The 16,688-nt window shown below is 40.4% G+C and overlaps 1 protein-coding gene across 1 annotated transcript; it reads right to left on the bottom strand.

Moving 5' to 3' along the window:
* Positions 1 to 1,225: 1,225 nt before the first annotated feature.
* On the bottom strand, positions 1,226 to 16,688 carry GATM (glycine amidinotransferase). Its single transcript, XM_029239399.1, has 9 exons — positions 16,484 to 16,688; positions 14,779 to 14,997; positions 8,606 to 8,801; positions 7,568 to 7,758; positions 6,448 to 6,585; positions 6,142 to 6,306; positions 4,822 to 4,885; positions 4,244 to 4,360; positions 1,226 to 2,274 (listed from the first exon to the last, which is right to left on the bottom strand). Exons 1-9 carry the CDS (start codon positions 16,550 to 16,552, stop codon positions 2,162 to 2,164), a joined length of 1,272 nt encoding a protein of 423 aa, XP_029095232.1. The 5' UTR covers positions 16,553 to 16,688; the 3' UTR covers positions 1,226 to 2,161.

The following is a 16,688-nucleotide window of genomic DNA, read 5'->3' as shown; positions in this document are numbered from 1 at the left end:
CTAAAAGACAGTGACATTGCCAGAGGGATAGTTTTTGTTTTGAAGATTATTTTGAACATGACTATTTGCTGAGGGAAGACACACACACACACACACACACACGCTGGAGTTATAAGAAAGATGATAACTGATGAAGCCAGTTCCTGAAAGAGGAGAGAAAGATTAGAATCTAAGGACAGTTGTGTGGATTAGACCTGGTCAAAAGGTTCACCTCTTTCTCTGCAGTAGTGAGAGAAGTGTCTTTGTAGAGGGTTGAGAAGTACAGTTGAGTGATGAGAGGAAGACCCAACTTTTCTCTTTAGAAGCTTAGCTCGTACAGGCAAGGAGAGAAAGAATTTAACCAGGGAATGCAAATGCAGGTAAATCTATAGAGAATTGGAGCAGAAAAGCTGAGGGAACTGACACCTGATGGCCTCTATTTTCTCTGTGAAAAATGAAGCAGTATGATAAGAGAACAAAGTGAAGGTCTGGAATAGCTACTGAGGAGAATGTGGAGGGGTGTGTAATAGAATTGCAGAGTAGTATTTAGACCCAGGAATATATCCCCTAACTGTGCACCAATCCACATGATTGTAAGGTTTCTTTTTTTTGCGGGCCTCTCACTGTTGTGGCCTCTCCCGTTGCGGAGCAACAGGCTCCGGACGCACAGGCTCAGCGGCCATGGCTCACAGGCCCAGCCGCTCCGCGGCATGTGGGATCTTCCCGGACCGGGGCACGAACCCGTGTCCCCTGCATCGGCAGGCGGACTGTCAAGCACTGTGCCACCAGGGAAGCCCCTGTAAGATTTCTTAAGCAGGATTCAGTCGAGTGTAGAATGGGCAGGTATTTCTGTGGTGCGTGAAAAAAGACACTAGGCTACAAAGGCACGGTCGAAACCCATGACCACTTCAAAGTACACCTCCCCCCATCCTCACCCCACAGATTTTTCATGGGTCAAAATACTGAGTATCTAGAGAATGGAGACTTTTTTTCCTCTTCTGGAGCCTAGGATTAGTCCCTTATATTCAGAAGACATTCAGATATTGTTGACTGATTGGATTAATTAATAAATAAAATCTGACTCTGCTAAACATTTCTGAATACAAGCATTAGGTTTAAATTTTTATCTACTGGAGGTGAATATATTGAATAATTCAAAGCATTAGAACACTGTTCCAAGAGCTTTATTCCCATAATTTACTTATGCTTAAAATGGTTAGACTGATGCCAAACTCTAATAAAACCCATTCTGGAACACAAAAGTTTATTAGAATAAAAATACATGTACCGTATCCAACGTTAAAATTATTTCACATCGCATGTAGGTTTTACCTCCATTAGTTTTTTTTTTTTAATGCTTTTAAAGTCTGTGCTTTAAATAATTTGCACATCTGTACACAAATCTTAGATTACCAAAGATGCAATGTATCCACTAGATACTGAACATCAAAATTTAGGAATTGGAACTGATAGTTATATCCTATTGCACTAAATATTCCTCTAAAATTCTGGACAAAGAAGAAAAAAGAGATTAAAATAAATCACTTGAAATGAGGTAAGTTGTATGAAAAGGTTTTTAATAGCAAATATCACCAATGTTGAGATGAGAATATTAAAAATATTCATGGAAAATTCACTTAAATGTTTGCAATAGTCTAGGTTATTTTTAAAAACAAAAAATTAAAAATTACCAAAATTCCTTATTAGAAAAAGAGACAATTACTGGTTCTATAAGATCTGTATACATTCTGAGTCTTTTATTTAGAAAAAAGAAGTGATACAAACATTCACAAGTTTAGCAAAAAGGAAAAAAAAAGTGACGATTAGGACTAACATTTCAAGCTGCCTTTTGGAAAGAAAATTAAAAACAGAGGTAGATGGTTAAATATATTAGTAGCCAAGTTACTCAAATGACTAATTTCTGTTTTGGTAGACATTCACCAAATTTTTATGCTTGAAGCCAAACAGTAAAATATTTAGGAGAAGAGAGTAAGATCTAGCACAGGTTATTTTCCTTTTATCAAAGAAAAATAATAAAAATAAACCAGGCTTAAGACCCCTGTTATGGATATGATTGTATAAAGCACTACAGTTCATGCACTTTTTAAAGCAGGAGAATGAACCTTATCCCTAAGCTTCCTAGTTTTATTTGAGGCCCAGCCCCAAGCCCCAGCAGGCCTGGTCAATCAAAGTAGGACTGTAGGGTGCCTCGGCGCCGGACATCGCAGGTCCAGCAGTGGAAGCCTCCTCCCAGGGAATTGGCATTACGAATGTTAACCTTAATGGTACTGATACCTGCATGGAAAGAGAGAGACGTGGCCAGTTAGATGGACTCACATGAAGATTCTTCTATAGAAATGAGCCTAAAAATGGGTAGGAATACTGTGGTTCTAACCCATAAGTCCACCCCAGGATAGTCTTTCAATTTTATTCGTCAATTATATTTCATCTGATCTATTCCACTGCTAATATAAAACCTTCACCAGAAAGTCAGCAGAGACTCTGATGTCTATTTTGTTCTACTGACTATTCACAAGTCAACAGGTTTCATGAGCGGATATATCTGACAAACGTTCAGAAACAATCCAAATAGTAAAATTTCAAGGCCTTTTAGAATTATGCTTTAACTACTTTGTCAGACTGTTTCTAATTTTACCATGTCAATTTAGTAAGAAAAGTATAATTTAGCCAACCTGAAAAGTTGACTTTACCTGCCCACATACAAGCAGAGTTTATCTGACATAATTAGCTTGACCAGGCCACCTTAAGGAAACAATGGAACAGAGTTCATCTGGGTTGTATGGTCATACAGGTATCAGAGCTACTCAGGCAATTAGTTTAATCCAGCACCATTTGTATTAATATGGTTATGATGTACATGGCCCAGTCAACCAATGGTATTTTGGAAGAATCTGTTGTGTTTGGCATAATGGGGTTTTAAAAAGAAAATCTATTCTCCTCTCTCAAGGAATCCATTATTTTGAGAGGAAAGCTAAGCTACAGAGTTGCTAAAGGGTCCACTGGTATAGTTAGAAAGGCAGCATGAGTCATCTGGAAAGCCTTTCATGAGAAAGTAAGACTGAGCAGGGCTTTGAAGAGTAAAAACAGGGTTTGGACACGGGTTCAGGAGTGGGCTTGGGATAAGAAGTGGGCTTTTAACAATGAGTATGTGTTTCCTGATAGAAAGACATATCTATCTTAGTCAGATGGCTAGAGCCATATAACCTTGAGCTGGAGAGAATTTAATTTGCTTTAACAAGTTCCCTATGTTCAAAAAGACTTTATTAAAAACAAAATTATAAATCAGATATTTGGTACTTAATAATATTTTAAGTTGAGAAACAATAAAATCTTAAAGGACAGGAAACTGAACCCAAGCAACTGGCTTATTTAACAGAAGCCACGAAAAAAAAAGTGGGATAGCATTACAGGTGAAATCATTAGATTGGGCTCAATCTAAAACTAACGGGCTAATCTTTTTAAACTGATACTTCATTAAAGAGGGATGTTTCAAAGGGGCAAACAATATCTTCTGAGTAGTACATCTGAAATATAAGACATAAATCAAAACATGACTTGATTTCAATAAGTGTACTGCCTGGCTTTATTCGACACTTAGGATATGTCAAGTAGAATGATAGTGATAAACACACACTTCTGCACCCTAATAACAGCGATATGAAAATTCTTTCAACGCTTTTCTCAGTATAGAATAACTGGTCTAAATTTTGAATACCACGATAAGCAAATTCCCACCCAAGTAATAACCAGTTCTGCTTTTTAGTTCAAAGCTGAAATGATTTACTGACATCCTCTATTGTATTTCATTACTTTGTTCACAGTGCTTATCACACAGATAAGTCACTTCTATATCTGTATCCTTATACGTCCTTTAAAATATGTAATGACAAATTACTTTTAAAGGACCCCAACAATTTCTTATTTGGCGAAGGGCCAAATCATCTATATGCTTATCTGCAAAGGGGTAGCTCTCCACACTTGGGCACCAGGAAGTTAGATAAGTCATAGAAGACTGATAAACTTATTGCTCAGGGGGTGTCTAAGGAGCCTGGGATGCATCTCCAACCTTTTGAGGTTGTGATTGTTGAAAACAAGTATATTGTCCACCTACGAAATAACAACTTGGTACTTCTAAAAGGAACAGAAATTTAATTAGATAAATCATACATCAGACCTAGCATGTCATTTCTTCTCATTTAATATTTTTGAATATGAACATGTTTCATTTATGCTGGGTACATACCCAGCTTTTCAAACATCTTTTGAATCGGGACTTCGTTGGCATCCACCATAACACGCTTTTCATCTAGCATTAAGACATTCATGGAAAGCCATTTGGACGACATCCAGAGTGGGTGATCTAAAAATAGCAATAACGATTAAATCATGTCTGCTGTTATTCTTGGTTAAAGCAAGGATTCAGAAGTGAAGAATATTCAAGTGACAGCTCAATTCTTTCAATAGTTCAGTTTCCCTGTGAAAATTTATTTTAATCTTAAGACTATCTGTAAATGTTATGAATCAATCCATACTCATTACACATTTGAATTTCGTCTTGTTGTCTTTAAAAAGCCATTTCTTGCTTTCCGTCAAATTGTTTTGTACTGATTTTTCCTGTCTTTTCATTTTCATTTTCTATGGAAGGAGAGGTTGTGAACACAAGTCCAGCCTTGTTCTAGTACCCGTAGTGCCAAGCACCAGTTTACTGCTTACCAGAGAAATATTCTAAATTGCTAATATGCAGGCTGCTGTCTATAGGTGAAAGATTCTTGGCCACTGAAGTAATTATTTTAGGCTATGAGTATACAAAAGTAAACATACCATCTGGGATGACTGGTATTGGAGGAGTAACTATGGTCCATCCTGCTTTCTTGAAAAGATCAATCTGCAAGACCAAAATAAAAAAAACCCCCCCAAACCCAAAGAGGCTTAAATCTATAGATACTATTCTTATCATTCTTGGTCTCTGATAGCCCTTATGATTAATAATTCTTTTTGAGAAGCTGTCTTCTCAACTGCCAAAATTAAAAAATTAAAATTTCAAAACATTTGGATGATTTTGTCTGAATCTTAGTTAAAATGTACATAAAGTCCTCAGAGTGCCAGATTAAAGTTAAAAAGTAACAGAAATGTTAAAGCTTTTAAAAATATTCTTATGCTTTTCACAGGTTTCAGAGATTTTTTAAAAGACCAAAGATGAGATGAAAATATTTCCTCTTACTTAGTTGTAAGAAAACAAAATATGACTATGTCAAACCCATAGTCCATCCACTTCATAGTCTGTCACTTTGCGTCTGTGACCATGGTATAAAGACAGATGTTAGGAATATACCCTCAAAGAACCATAACTGTCCCTAGTGACCTATTATAACCCAACCATCCCTAGTTCACATACCCACTTAATATATAAATTATATTAAATAAATATTTAATAATATATATAATTGATTTATGTAAATTATATATAAATAAATTTAAATGAAGTGAATAAGTAATCTTGGTCATTGGTCTAAATATATAGAATAGAAATGAACAGTGATATGGTAAAATAGTGAATTTTGCAATGGCGCACTACAGCCCAGCAAATAACACAAAATCACTCACCGCCCAACTGGAAGTAGGGGGCAGCGGGCAGAAGTAGGAGGCTGCAGGGGGGGATAGACCTGCTGCAGTGCAGTGGCTCTGTTCCTCCCCTGCAGGGTGGGCCTGGCTGAAGGGAGCCCCACTGGAGAGGGAAGAAGACACCCACTGCCTAGTGGTGTTACCCCAGACATGCAGAGATCATCTTGTTTGCAATTCATCTGCTGAGGAACCTCGGCTGCAAGTTATGAGATAATACCACGCTGTTCAATAAAGACACACACATACGCACAAACTTGAGGCTCTGACAGCAGCAAGCAGCCAAAGTCAGAGTCTGATGACACTACACTAATTATCACGGCTATAGTGTATATTTCTGAGTGTTGGACATCCTGTAGTAAATATAACATAAGCAATCCAATGTTTGATCATAATAATGTGAGCATTGCTGAATCTGTCGTTTAGAACCATTAGGAAATCACGGAAGTGCTTAAAATAATAGTGGCAATTCCTTCAGTTGCCAAATCTCTTGATTTTCCAGAGTCCTAAGAACTCCCCTACCTGGTGACATGGTCGGTCAGGATTGGAAAGCACAAGACCGGGCCCAATGATATTGAAGGTGGCATCAATGTGCATCGGATTGGGGTCTTTAAAGGAGATGATATGCACTCTGTAGTCTGGAGCGAGATGCTTACGCATCCATTCAATGCCCATGTAGTTTGTCACCTGAAAATAAAAAAGGAGACATAAACCTATAAAGATTTGGTTCTATGTTTAGATAACTAAAAATAGGATGAAAATATTTTAATTTCGGAAATTTAAAATGTAATAATAAAGTGAGAAATTTCCGAGGTAGCCTTTATCAACCTGGCTTCTCTGTGCAAAGATGTCTCTTCCAGCTCGAATGAAGTCAGCGGCATCAAAGCATGGCTCGAACTCAGTCGTCACAAATTTTCCCTGAGCAGCCAATTTGTGTCTGTCTTCTACAGAATGGATGGGGTAATCCTAATTGGAACAAGAATGAACACACACAGTGCCTTGGTTCATGAGGAGATGACTCATAGGGCCTTCATTACGAAGAAAATTAGTTCAACATCATCATTTCCTGAAATACTACGGCCCTGTTCTAGACTGAAACAGGCATGGGAAGATGTAGGCCCATGCTAAGCAAACCAAAATAAACCAAACCACCAACAAAAAAATTAAAAACTAGGCATGACAAGTTCCTGATACTTGGAAGCAAGTGGTACAGAGGCAGTAATGAAACTGAAAATATTCCATGACCCATCCAATGATTTATGTATCTATCTACAGTATTGAAAATCTGCAAGATGAAGTCATTCTGTTCTTTTGAAAAAGGAAGTTGGCCCTGAGCCTAACTCATACCATAAAATGCGATGCCATGCATCCCCTACCAAATTTGACTGGGTATGCGGTTGGGTAATAGATTCTTTACTTACTTCTGTCTTTAAACCCATAAAGGGTTAAAGAAATTTTCATTTTTTGATTCTTTCTATAAGTGATCAAATAGTAAGTGATCTAATAAGAGACATATACTTCCTTTTACTGTGAATATGGCCTACAGACCAAATTCTTTTTCTAGAAGAGGCTGGAGTTCAGCCTAGTGACTGTTCTGTCTCCACCAATGAATAGCTGTGCGCCTTTAGACAAGTTTTCCTCTCTGTAATGGAATGAAACTACTCCCTCATGAGGTTGTTGTGAAAAATAAACAGGACTGAGGATGTAAATAAAGTACTTAGTTCAAGATCTGGCACGTGGTAAACACCAATAAGTGTTAGCTATTATTATTACTGTTATTATAACTTATCATTTACTCTTATTTTCATCATAAAACAATCAGTTTTCGAAAAGTAGGTCATCTCAGCTTCTGAAATACATAATAAATACAAGGTATCAGAGAATCTCTCAGTCTCTGTGGATTATTTAGAAAAGTTACTAATAAGCTCTCCCATAATTGGGGACTTACCTGGTCATAAAGCTCATCAGCCATTGTGGGCTTAGGAGCTGTTGTCCACTTGGCCCCGCGGCGGAAGTAGTCTTTGATAATTGCTCTGTATGCGCGGTACTCAAAGAAGCGAGCGCGCCAGGCCATGGGAGCCTCGATAATCTCATTTCCCACAACTATCAGGATGTCTCGAGGCATCGCACCATATAAACCTGTCAGGCCAGAAAGTTCCAGAGCAACTTCAGTGATGCTAATTTCCAAGACAGAAGAGTCTATATCATGTGATTTCATTCTTTGGTAAAAAAATAAAAATTACAGAAAACCTATACGTGTATATGTACATAATTATACGCAAATGAAAAAATATTAAATGATACATGCTAGACTGTTAACATGAATTCTGTGTGGGGATGATGAAGCCAGGCCAAATAGAAAAAAAAAAAAAGAAAAGAGAAAAAGAAGCATCTCTTGTTCAAAGACATCTTGAACCACCAAGTTTTCACCTTTTGTAACTCCTAACAGAGTTTTTCAGGGAATATCAGTACCACAAGATGAAAATTGGGCCAAGGATCACTTATACAACTGTAAATTAGAACACACCGAACTCCGCAACTAAGGAGCCCACCTGCCACAACTAAGACCCAGCACAACCAAATAAATAAATAAATAAATATTAAAAGAAAAACACACACTGAACTCAGGCACAAAAACAATCCTGCAGCAGTGTCAGTTAAAAATAAGATGGGAATGTTTCTGTTCCTCTTTTACTTTCTGTTCTTGAGGAAAATTAAATGGAATCCACTGGTCTTATGTAAGGAAATGCTCATGAAGTTTAGAAAAACTGCTTCTTTCAAGGAATTCTAGATTTACAATGGAGTTTAAAATGTGTACATCTAAGTCTTACCAAAAAGAACCAAACTGTTCCTAAATAATCTTTAAAGTTTTGAAGGATTATTAAAACAAAGGGATCTCTGAGAAATAATCAGAGCTTTCTCCTTACAGATTGAGAGAAATAAAAAAATTAAGACCCTAGCAGTTTAAGTATCCAGTATCACTTACCCGTAGACTCAAAATCAGGAGTTTTATACTTCAAGGACCAGTCAATGGTGTCAGGCCTCCTCACTGTCACTCCTTCCATTTTTAAAATATTGCACATTTCTTCAATTTCGGCAACAGCCTTTTTCAAATGATCTTTGGGAAAATGATGGCCCCCATACTTTTGGTAAAAAGTCCAGTACTTTTCATATGTGTTGGCCTAGAACCAGAAGAAAGTAAGTGAAATACTTACAGGAAAAAATTACAGCTCAAGATAGGTTCATAGGTTGTGAACAATTACTTGTATAACTTACTGGAATTGAGACTGAGACCACATCTGGTGCAGTGTTCATCCCCAGAGCCAAGCACACTGACTCTGGGAAGACACTCAATATTTGTTGAATGAAGATCTCTAAATTCTCTGGATGTTTTGAGACCTTTTGTTCCTTCTGCCTGAGATCTCATGCCTTACCACACACAGCATGTCTGCCCTCACATGGGCTTGGAACGCTCTTGGGCCACTTTTTACATGCTTCATAGACAAAATAGGACATGGACGCTCCCATTAGACAGTCTCAATGAAATCAAATAAGAGAACAAACAAAACAGCTTAAGAGAATAAAAGCACACCTAAACGAAGATAAAACCATGGGCTACCCAGGCATCCCAGAATTCTGTCTAAAAAACAGCACTTCAAGATACTTTCTAGGAAAATAGGACACTGCTCCCTTAAAGGTTAGGGACATACTCTCAACTATGCTTTGTTTCTCTTAAAAAGCCATTATTGATTATTTTCTCATTCAACAGAATCACCACTTGGCAAACCTGTGCAGCGGTGCAAGTCTACCTTTAGTGCTTCCTACACTTCCCTGCCAAAGTGTCTCTCCTCACCAACCTCTCTTCTCCCCAATTCATCTAAGCTTTCATAGTGCTTCAGGTCCTTTCACCATAAAAAGAAGTGATTTGAGGGCTTCCCTGGTGGCGCAGTGGTTGAGAGTCCGCCTGCCGATGCAGGACACATGGGTTCGTGCCCCGGTCCGGGAAGATCCCACATGCCGTGGAGCGGCTAGGCCCGTGAGCCATGGCCGCTGAGCCTGCACATCCAGAGCCTGTGCTCCGCAACGGGAGAGGCCACAACAGTGAGAAGCCCGCGTACCGCGAAAAAAAAAAAAAAAAAAGTGATTTGATAAGCAAATCCCCAAATTTTTAAGTAGCTGAAAAAAAAATCTTAACATTTAGGAAGTGTCCAAGGGTTATACGCATTTTAAAAGACAACTGAATGGAAAGCGGTTGAATGCTTTAAAAAGGCTCAATTTGCTAAAAATTACTATTGAATTAGGGTAGGTACAACAACTATAAAATACTGGTTTTCAAAAGTGGAAAAGTCTGGAAGGATTCTTCATTCAGATTGTTTTCCATGTGCAAATTTCTCAAATTAAAAAATACATTGGGAAATGTAGGAGACACACGTGGATATAATTTATTAAGACACATAAAGCAGAATTCCAATCAGAAGATCCAAATGCTAAGAAAAAGCCTTGGACCTTCATCAAAAGATTGGCAAAGCAACGTACATTTATATGTTTTAAGTTTTTAAAAAATGTTTAAAGCAGGTATTTTTATTTTATTCTTATTTTTAACATTATTGAAGTATAATTGCTTTACAATGGTGTGTTAGTTTCTGCTTTATAACAAAGTGAATCAGTTATACATATACATATGTCCCCATATCTCTTCCCTCTTGCATCTCCCTCCCACCCTCCCTATCCCACTGCTCTAGGTGGTAACAAAGTACCAAGCTGATCTCCCCGTGCTATGCGGCTGCTTCCCACTAGCTAGCTATTTTACATTTGGTAGTGTATATATGTCCATGCCACTCTCTCACTTTGTCCCAGCTTACCCTTCCCCCTCCCCGTATCCTCAAGTCCATTCTCTAGCAGGTCTGTGTTAAAGCAGGTGTTTTTAAAGTGTTTCCTTATATCATTGATTAACCAACCACTAGCCCTAATCATGTCCGATAACTTCAGACAGACTATGGTAAGTGCCATAAAGAAGGGGAAACTGGGTAATGAGACAGGCTATCTAGATGTCTAGCTCTTTAATGTCAAAGACCATGTCTCTTCCAGATTATATGTCTCTACTTCCACTTTCACCTCAGCCTGATAGATATCAAACATATGGAAGCAGACCTGCCTCTTGTTAGTTCAATACCTAGGTTCACATCAATTAGGCTGGAGCTGAGCCTGCTGGGGAGGGAATAAGAATCTGAAAAACAGGTCTTCAGCAAACAGGGAGATGCCAGTGAAGCTCTAAAACAGGGGCTGGCAAACTAAAGTCCATGGGCCAAATCTGGACTGCTGCCTGTTTATGCAAATAAAGTTTTATGGAACATAGAAATACTCATTTACATATGGCCTGTGGTGGTTTTGCACTACAGTGGCAGAGTTGAGAGTGGAGTAGTTGTGACAGAGACCTATGGTCTGCAAAGCCTGAAACATTAATTATCTGGCCCTGTAAAGAAAAACCTTGCCAAACCCTGTCTAAATGATCAGTTAGTTGCTTTACTTTTGAAGATCTATAGGTAAACAATAAGCTCGATTTCTGGCCCATGAAAAATGTTATCAGAATTAAAAATTTGATTGCTTGTTAAGATCAATCCACTCTTTTAAAAAACAGAACAAAACAAGAGCACTCTACTGTTTTCTACTCCTAGGAGGTCCTGCAGTAGCAACCAGAGGAGAGGATAATAATGACTCTTTATATTCCTCTCAGACACATCCTGGTACTACTCATCCATTCACCACTTCCTCCTTCTCATGCCAGGCACATCTCTAACAGTCCACGAGGGGACAAGAAGTCTTTGAAAATTTAACACTGGGTGAAATAGTTTCTGCTGCACAGCCATGTTTTCTTGCTGGACACATTCCAAAGTATCCCATGTGACTATTTGTGCAGAGTGAAGCTTGCTTGATAAATATAAACTTCCCTGGGAGAAAAAAGTTATTTGAACAAGTGTGAATTCTCTTGTATAGTTCATACTCTGGCTAAGGTTGGACAAAGTCTGAGTGATCAGGCCAGACTACATTTTCCAAGAGATAGTTGGAAATTATTTACACTTCCTTTACAACCCTGCTAAGTAAGTTAGCAATCATTTACCAAGTGTCTGCAAGATAAAAAAACACTATTAAATGCTTAGCATGGGATGTTTTTAATAATCTGTTGCAGACATGTGGCTGCACTCCTAGAAACCTGATAGTCTCTCAGAGCCTAAAATCCTTTAGGGGTGTTTGCCAAATGAATTTTAAATACTGTCTTTGGAAGGCTAGGAAATCTCAATAGAAACATTATTTATCCAGCTGCAAACTGATATTACATTAACGTTGATCGACTTTGTATTTTTTTTATTAATTTTTATTGGAGTATAGTTGCTTTACAATGTTGGGTTAGTTTCTGCTGTACAGCAAAGTGAATCAGCTATACGTATACACATATCCCCTCTTTTTTGGATTTCCTTCCCATTTAGGTCACCACGGAGCACTGAGTAGAATTCCCTGTGCTGTACAGTAGGTTCTCATTAGTTATCTATTTTATATATAGTAGTGTGTATATGTCAATCCCAATCTCCCAATTCATCCCACTCGACTTTGTATTTTTAAAAGGTCCTTTTATCAAGGGCTTTAGAAAAAAAAGACAAAAGCAAAACAAAAAGCACATATTTGATGGAAAGTATTCACCATGTTTGCAGAATAAAAAGCCACATAGCTTTCAAAAATTGTGCTTCCTGATGACTATGTTCCTCATTCCCATAAAATTTTTCTAGCACTTACGTCTTCCAACATATCTTATGCTCTAACTGCCTATAAATGGTTTACTACACTATTTTATATTTCATTGGTCCCAAACTGATTAATATATCTGTGTCATTTTTCTCCAACTAGAAGGTATGACCTTCTAGTTGGCCATGCGTGTCTTAGATTTAATTTCCTCTCCCTCGATACCTAGTTTCTTATGTGTCATAAAGCAGAAATAACCAGACAAATGAATGAAATCAATACTGCTAAAGCTACTATTATCTACAATTATTATACCCTCAACAGACTTGGCAAATTGCATCCATACAACTATAATGAGTTGTAGTTTTGTCCTTTAAAAATAAGTAACATGTAACCTTTTACCTTCCTATTTAATCTCATTAGGTAGATAGCAACCCTCTTAATATCTTCATTTTAGTGAGGCCCAGAAATTTGTGGAATCAAGGTCACAAGGTCAAATAGCTGATTAACTGAGATTAGCTAATAAGCTTTTATCAAATACCTAATTCAATCCTGATCTCCTGACTTCAGCCTGGCACACCTTCCAAAAGTCCATGAAATTTCAAAATCTAAAATCATAAATCAAGTGACAAAGAACTCAAAATAATGTCTTAGAATTCTGATTCCGTAAGATCACATGATATAAAAGTCAATTATTCTCAAGACAAATAGAAGGATAAACTATTGTCTGAATTTGAAATTTAATTCCACCCAATTAAAATGGTTAGGGGATGGGACTTCCTTTCAAGAAAAGACTTCAGGGCTTCCCTGGTGGCGCAGTGGTTAAGAATCCGCCTGCCAATGCAGGGGACACGGGTTCGAGCCCTGGTCTGGGAAGATCCTACATGCCACGGAGCAGCTAAGCCCGTGCGCCACAACTGCTGAGCCTGCCCTCTAGAGCCCGCGAGCCACAACTACTGAAGCCCACGCGCCTAGGGCCCGTGCTCCACAGCAGGAGAGGCCACCGCAATGGGAGGCCTGCACACCATAATGAAGAGTGGCCCCTATTCACCACAACTAGAGGAGGCCCGCGCCCAGCAACGAAGACTCAACACAGCCAAAAATAAATGAACAAAATAAACTTATTAAAAAAAAAAAGACTTTAAAAAGATCGTGCCTTTTTAAAACATGTGGATGATACATAAATTAATCTGTTCATCAAATTTCAAATATCAAAACCAAAGGTAGTTTCAGAACAACTAGAAGAAGTTATGACTTTTTCTATTACCTTCTCTTCAAGGTCTAACTCAAGAATTATTTTCTTCGTTTAGGAAGAAGACTTCCTAACTATTCAGCATTTGGTCATTGCCTTTCCCTTAGCTCTCCTGGTATTTGAATTCAACTGCCTTGCCAGCTAGTTGCCATAAGATACTTAGTATTAGTCTTCATTTCTACGTAATAAACATCATACCTCTCCAAATGGAAAACAAGTTCTTTTGTGCTAATAACTCTGGAGCCCTGAGCCCACGTGCCGCAACTACTGAAGCCTGCGTGCCTAGAGCCCATGCTCCGCAACAGGAGAAACCATCGCAATGAGAAGCCCACGCACCGCAGCGAAGAGTAGCCCCTGCTCACCGCAACTAGAGAAAGCCCACATGTAGCAGTGAAGACCCAATGCACCAAAAAATAAATAAATAAGTAAATTTATAAAAAAAAAATTACTCTGATAGAAGCTAGAGGTGGTTTAGAGAGTGCAGCAAATAGGGGAGACCAGTTAGGAGTTCACTGCAATAGTCCAGGCAGTAGATGAGATCCTGACCTAAGGCAGTAGCAGAGGGATGGAGGTAAGGTTCATTTTGATAAAAGACTTGTTCGATCTTGGAGAATGGATGTGGAGGATGTGACTGAAGGAGAAATAAATAAAAGTTTTAGCTTGAATAAATAGGAATGCCCAAAACTGAAAGGAAGGAATGAAGAACGTCCCAGTTTTGCAGAGTGGCTGGCAGCTGAACTCAAATGTGCCATGTTTGAGGTCCAGTGGCAATATCCAACAAGGAATTTAACGTGTTCATATGGACAGAATTCAGGAGAGAGATCTGGACCAGAGTGTAGGGGTGGGAGGAAGCTATGAGAACAGCTACAGTGAAATTCTGTTCAGCCCAACATTACAGACCGTAAAGGAAGAAGATGTGAGGAATAGGGAAAGAACTAATATCCCCCCCACCCCCCCGAAACGGTCTCCCCAAACCTGAAGGAGGGAGTAATCATTGGTGTAGATAGTGTCAAATACTGCAGAGATGCCAAGTTAAGATATCATCAGCCACTGGATCTGGGTAGTCTTGGGTAAGCTAAAGTGAACACAGTTACAGAGGAGAGTGGGAGCAGAAGCCAGACTGCAGACCATGAGGAATGAACCCGCTCAGACATGTGAAACCCTGGCTTTACCTTCACCTCCACAGTGAATGGTGGAACACAGGCATTTTCTGCTCTGCCCACTATCACTTCCTCTAAGGGGTCCCATTCGTTGTAAGAGGAGACAGGGCAGTCCTTGGGCAGAGGATCAGTGGCCTTGTCGTCAGCTGCACAGGAATTCCGGGAGGAAGCCGTAGCTGCCTGGGTGCTCTGGAAAGTTCGCTGCACCCATCCCGTAACAGTTCTTCCAAGCTTCCAAGAACAAAGAAAAGATTATTGTGTGGTCCTGCACAGTACTTGGGGGAGGGGGAAGTAGAGGTAGGATGAAAACCCAGGATAACACAGCCAGGCATTTAAAATCTTTTAGGAGAATGTAAACCGAGATGTTAGTGGATAGGTGGGTAGTGGGGTTACAGATTTTACTTTTGTGTTTATTTATACATTATCTTTTTATGTATTATGTTAATTGGTATAACTCTTTAAAACTTCTCAGAAGATTTTGTCCCCAAAGACCATACACCCCCATTTATATCTCGGAATGGTTTTCTGCAGTCAAGCCTTAAGCAAGTTTCTGCAGATGGTGGGTCACCCTTCTTCCCAGAAAACCACAGAAAGTGGCTCCGGATCTCCCTGCCAAGTCCAGCTGGGGGAGGGAGCCTCCTGTCCCTTTCAGTACCAAAGGTTACTAGTATTAGGATCCTCTCCCCCCGCCCCACGCAAATGAAACTATAGAAACATTTTAAATGACTTTCTCTTTCAGAATAATCAGCTTCAAACCATCAGTTTGTCCTCACTGACACACACTTCACATTATTTGGCACTGCAATTATGAGAGAGTGACCAAGTGCCATAGGCTTATTTTACAGATGGTCCACAGTACCCTAGGCAAGATAAGGATTAACTAACCCAGGTACAAACTTAAACAACTAGGAAGGAGATCTAAGAACTTCAAAAAAGGCTTTTGAAAATGTAGAGCCCATAAACTCTAGATCAGGGAGAGTCCCTCATACACTGGGCAAACCTCAACCCCACAAATCTCTATCCGGTTCTGTTAAAAGCCTTAGGAAGGAGGCAGGAGGGGAGCCAGGGTGGAGACTAAAAAGCAGGAGGGAGTGACAACTGTTCTGAAGCCAGTTGCTGGCGGAAGCCAAACTGCCTGGCTATTCCCGTCCCAGGAGCTAGGGAGGGTTTGCTGCAGGCGCGTGCTTGCATACCAGGAGAGCGGAGGGCAGGACCGGGCAGAAATCTGGGTACAGACCGAACTCGCTCCAACTCCTCTCGCGACTCAGGACTCCACGTTACACTTAGAATGAGCCTGCTCGCTCCCCCTCTGTCCCCGAGTCCCACTTCGCCCCTTCTCCCGTCCATCCACGGTACACGCATGCCCAACTCTCTGCCCACCCATAGCGATGAGCCGCCAAAAGGCCGCCCTTTTTCACTAAGCGGTGTTGCTTGTCGCCCTCGCCCCCTCCGGCTGGGGAGGGCCGCGCCCCCCGCGCTGACGGCCAACGCAACCCGAGGCGCGCAGACCGCAGCTGTGCCCACTGGGTGTGGCCCCAACGCACGCCCCCTTCCCCTGGAACACCGCCAAGCTTCCGGCAGCCGGCAAAGGCTCCTGAAGCCAAGCTTCCAAGGGGGCCCAGAAAGGACAGGGTCGTGCAAAGCTGGCGGGGGAAAGCCAGGAAAAGAGAGGGGGAAGAGAGCACGCGGCTGCCCGATGAGGCGGCGGCGCACGCACCCGAGACCCGATGTAGTGCACCGCTTCGGCGCCGCGGCTCCCGCCGCGCAGACACCGCACCCGCAGCATCGTCTCGTGCCCGCCTGGTCCACAAGCCGACTGTGCCCAGCGCTCGGCCACCTCCTTCCGAGTGCCCCGAGAGCGCGCCCGCAGCAGGGTGTCCCGGTGCTCGGCCTTTTGTAGCCTCGCCCCGCCCCGGCCGCCC

The sequence above is a fragment of the Monodon monoceros genome, unplaced genomic scaffold, assembly GCF_005190385.1.
Source record: "Monodon monoceros isolate NGI ecotype Baffin Bay Population unplaced genomic scaffold, NGI_Narwhal_1 Super_Scaffold_21, whole genome shotgun sequence".
NCBI lineage: Eukaryota > Metazoa > Chordata > Mammalia > Artiodactyla > Monodontidae > Monodon > Monodon monoceros.
The sequence above is the reverse complement of the archived record's forward strand: the minus strand, read 5'-3'. Positions and strand labels throughout refer to the sequence as shown.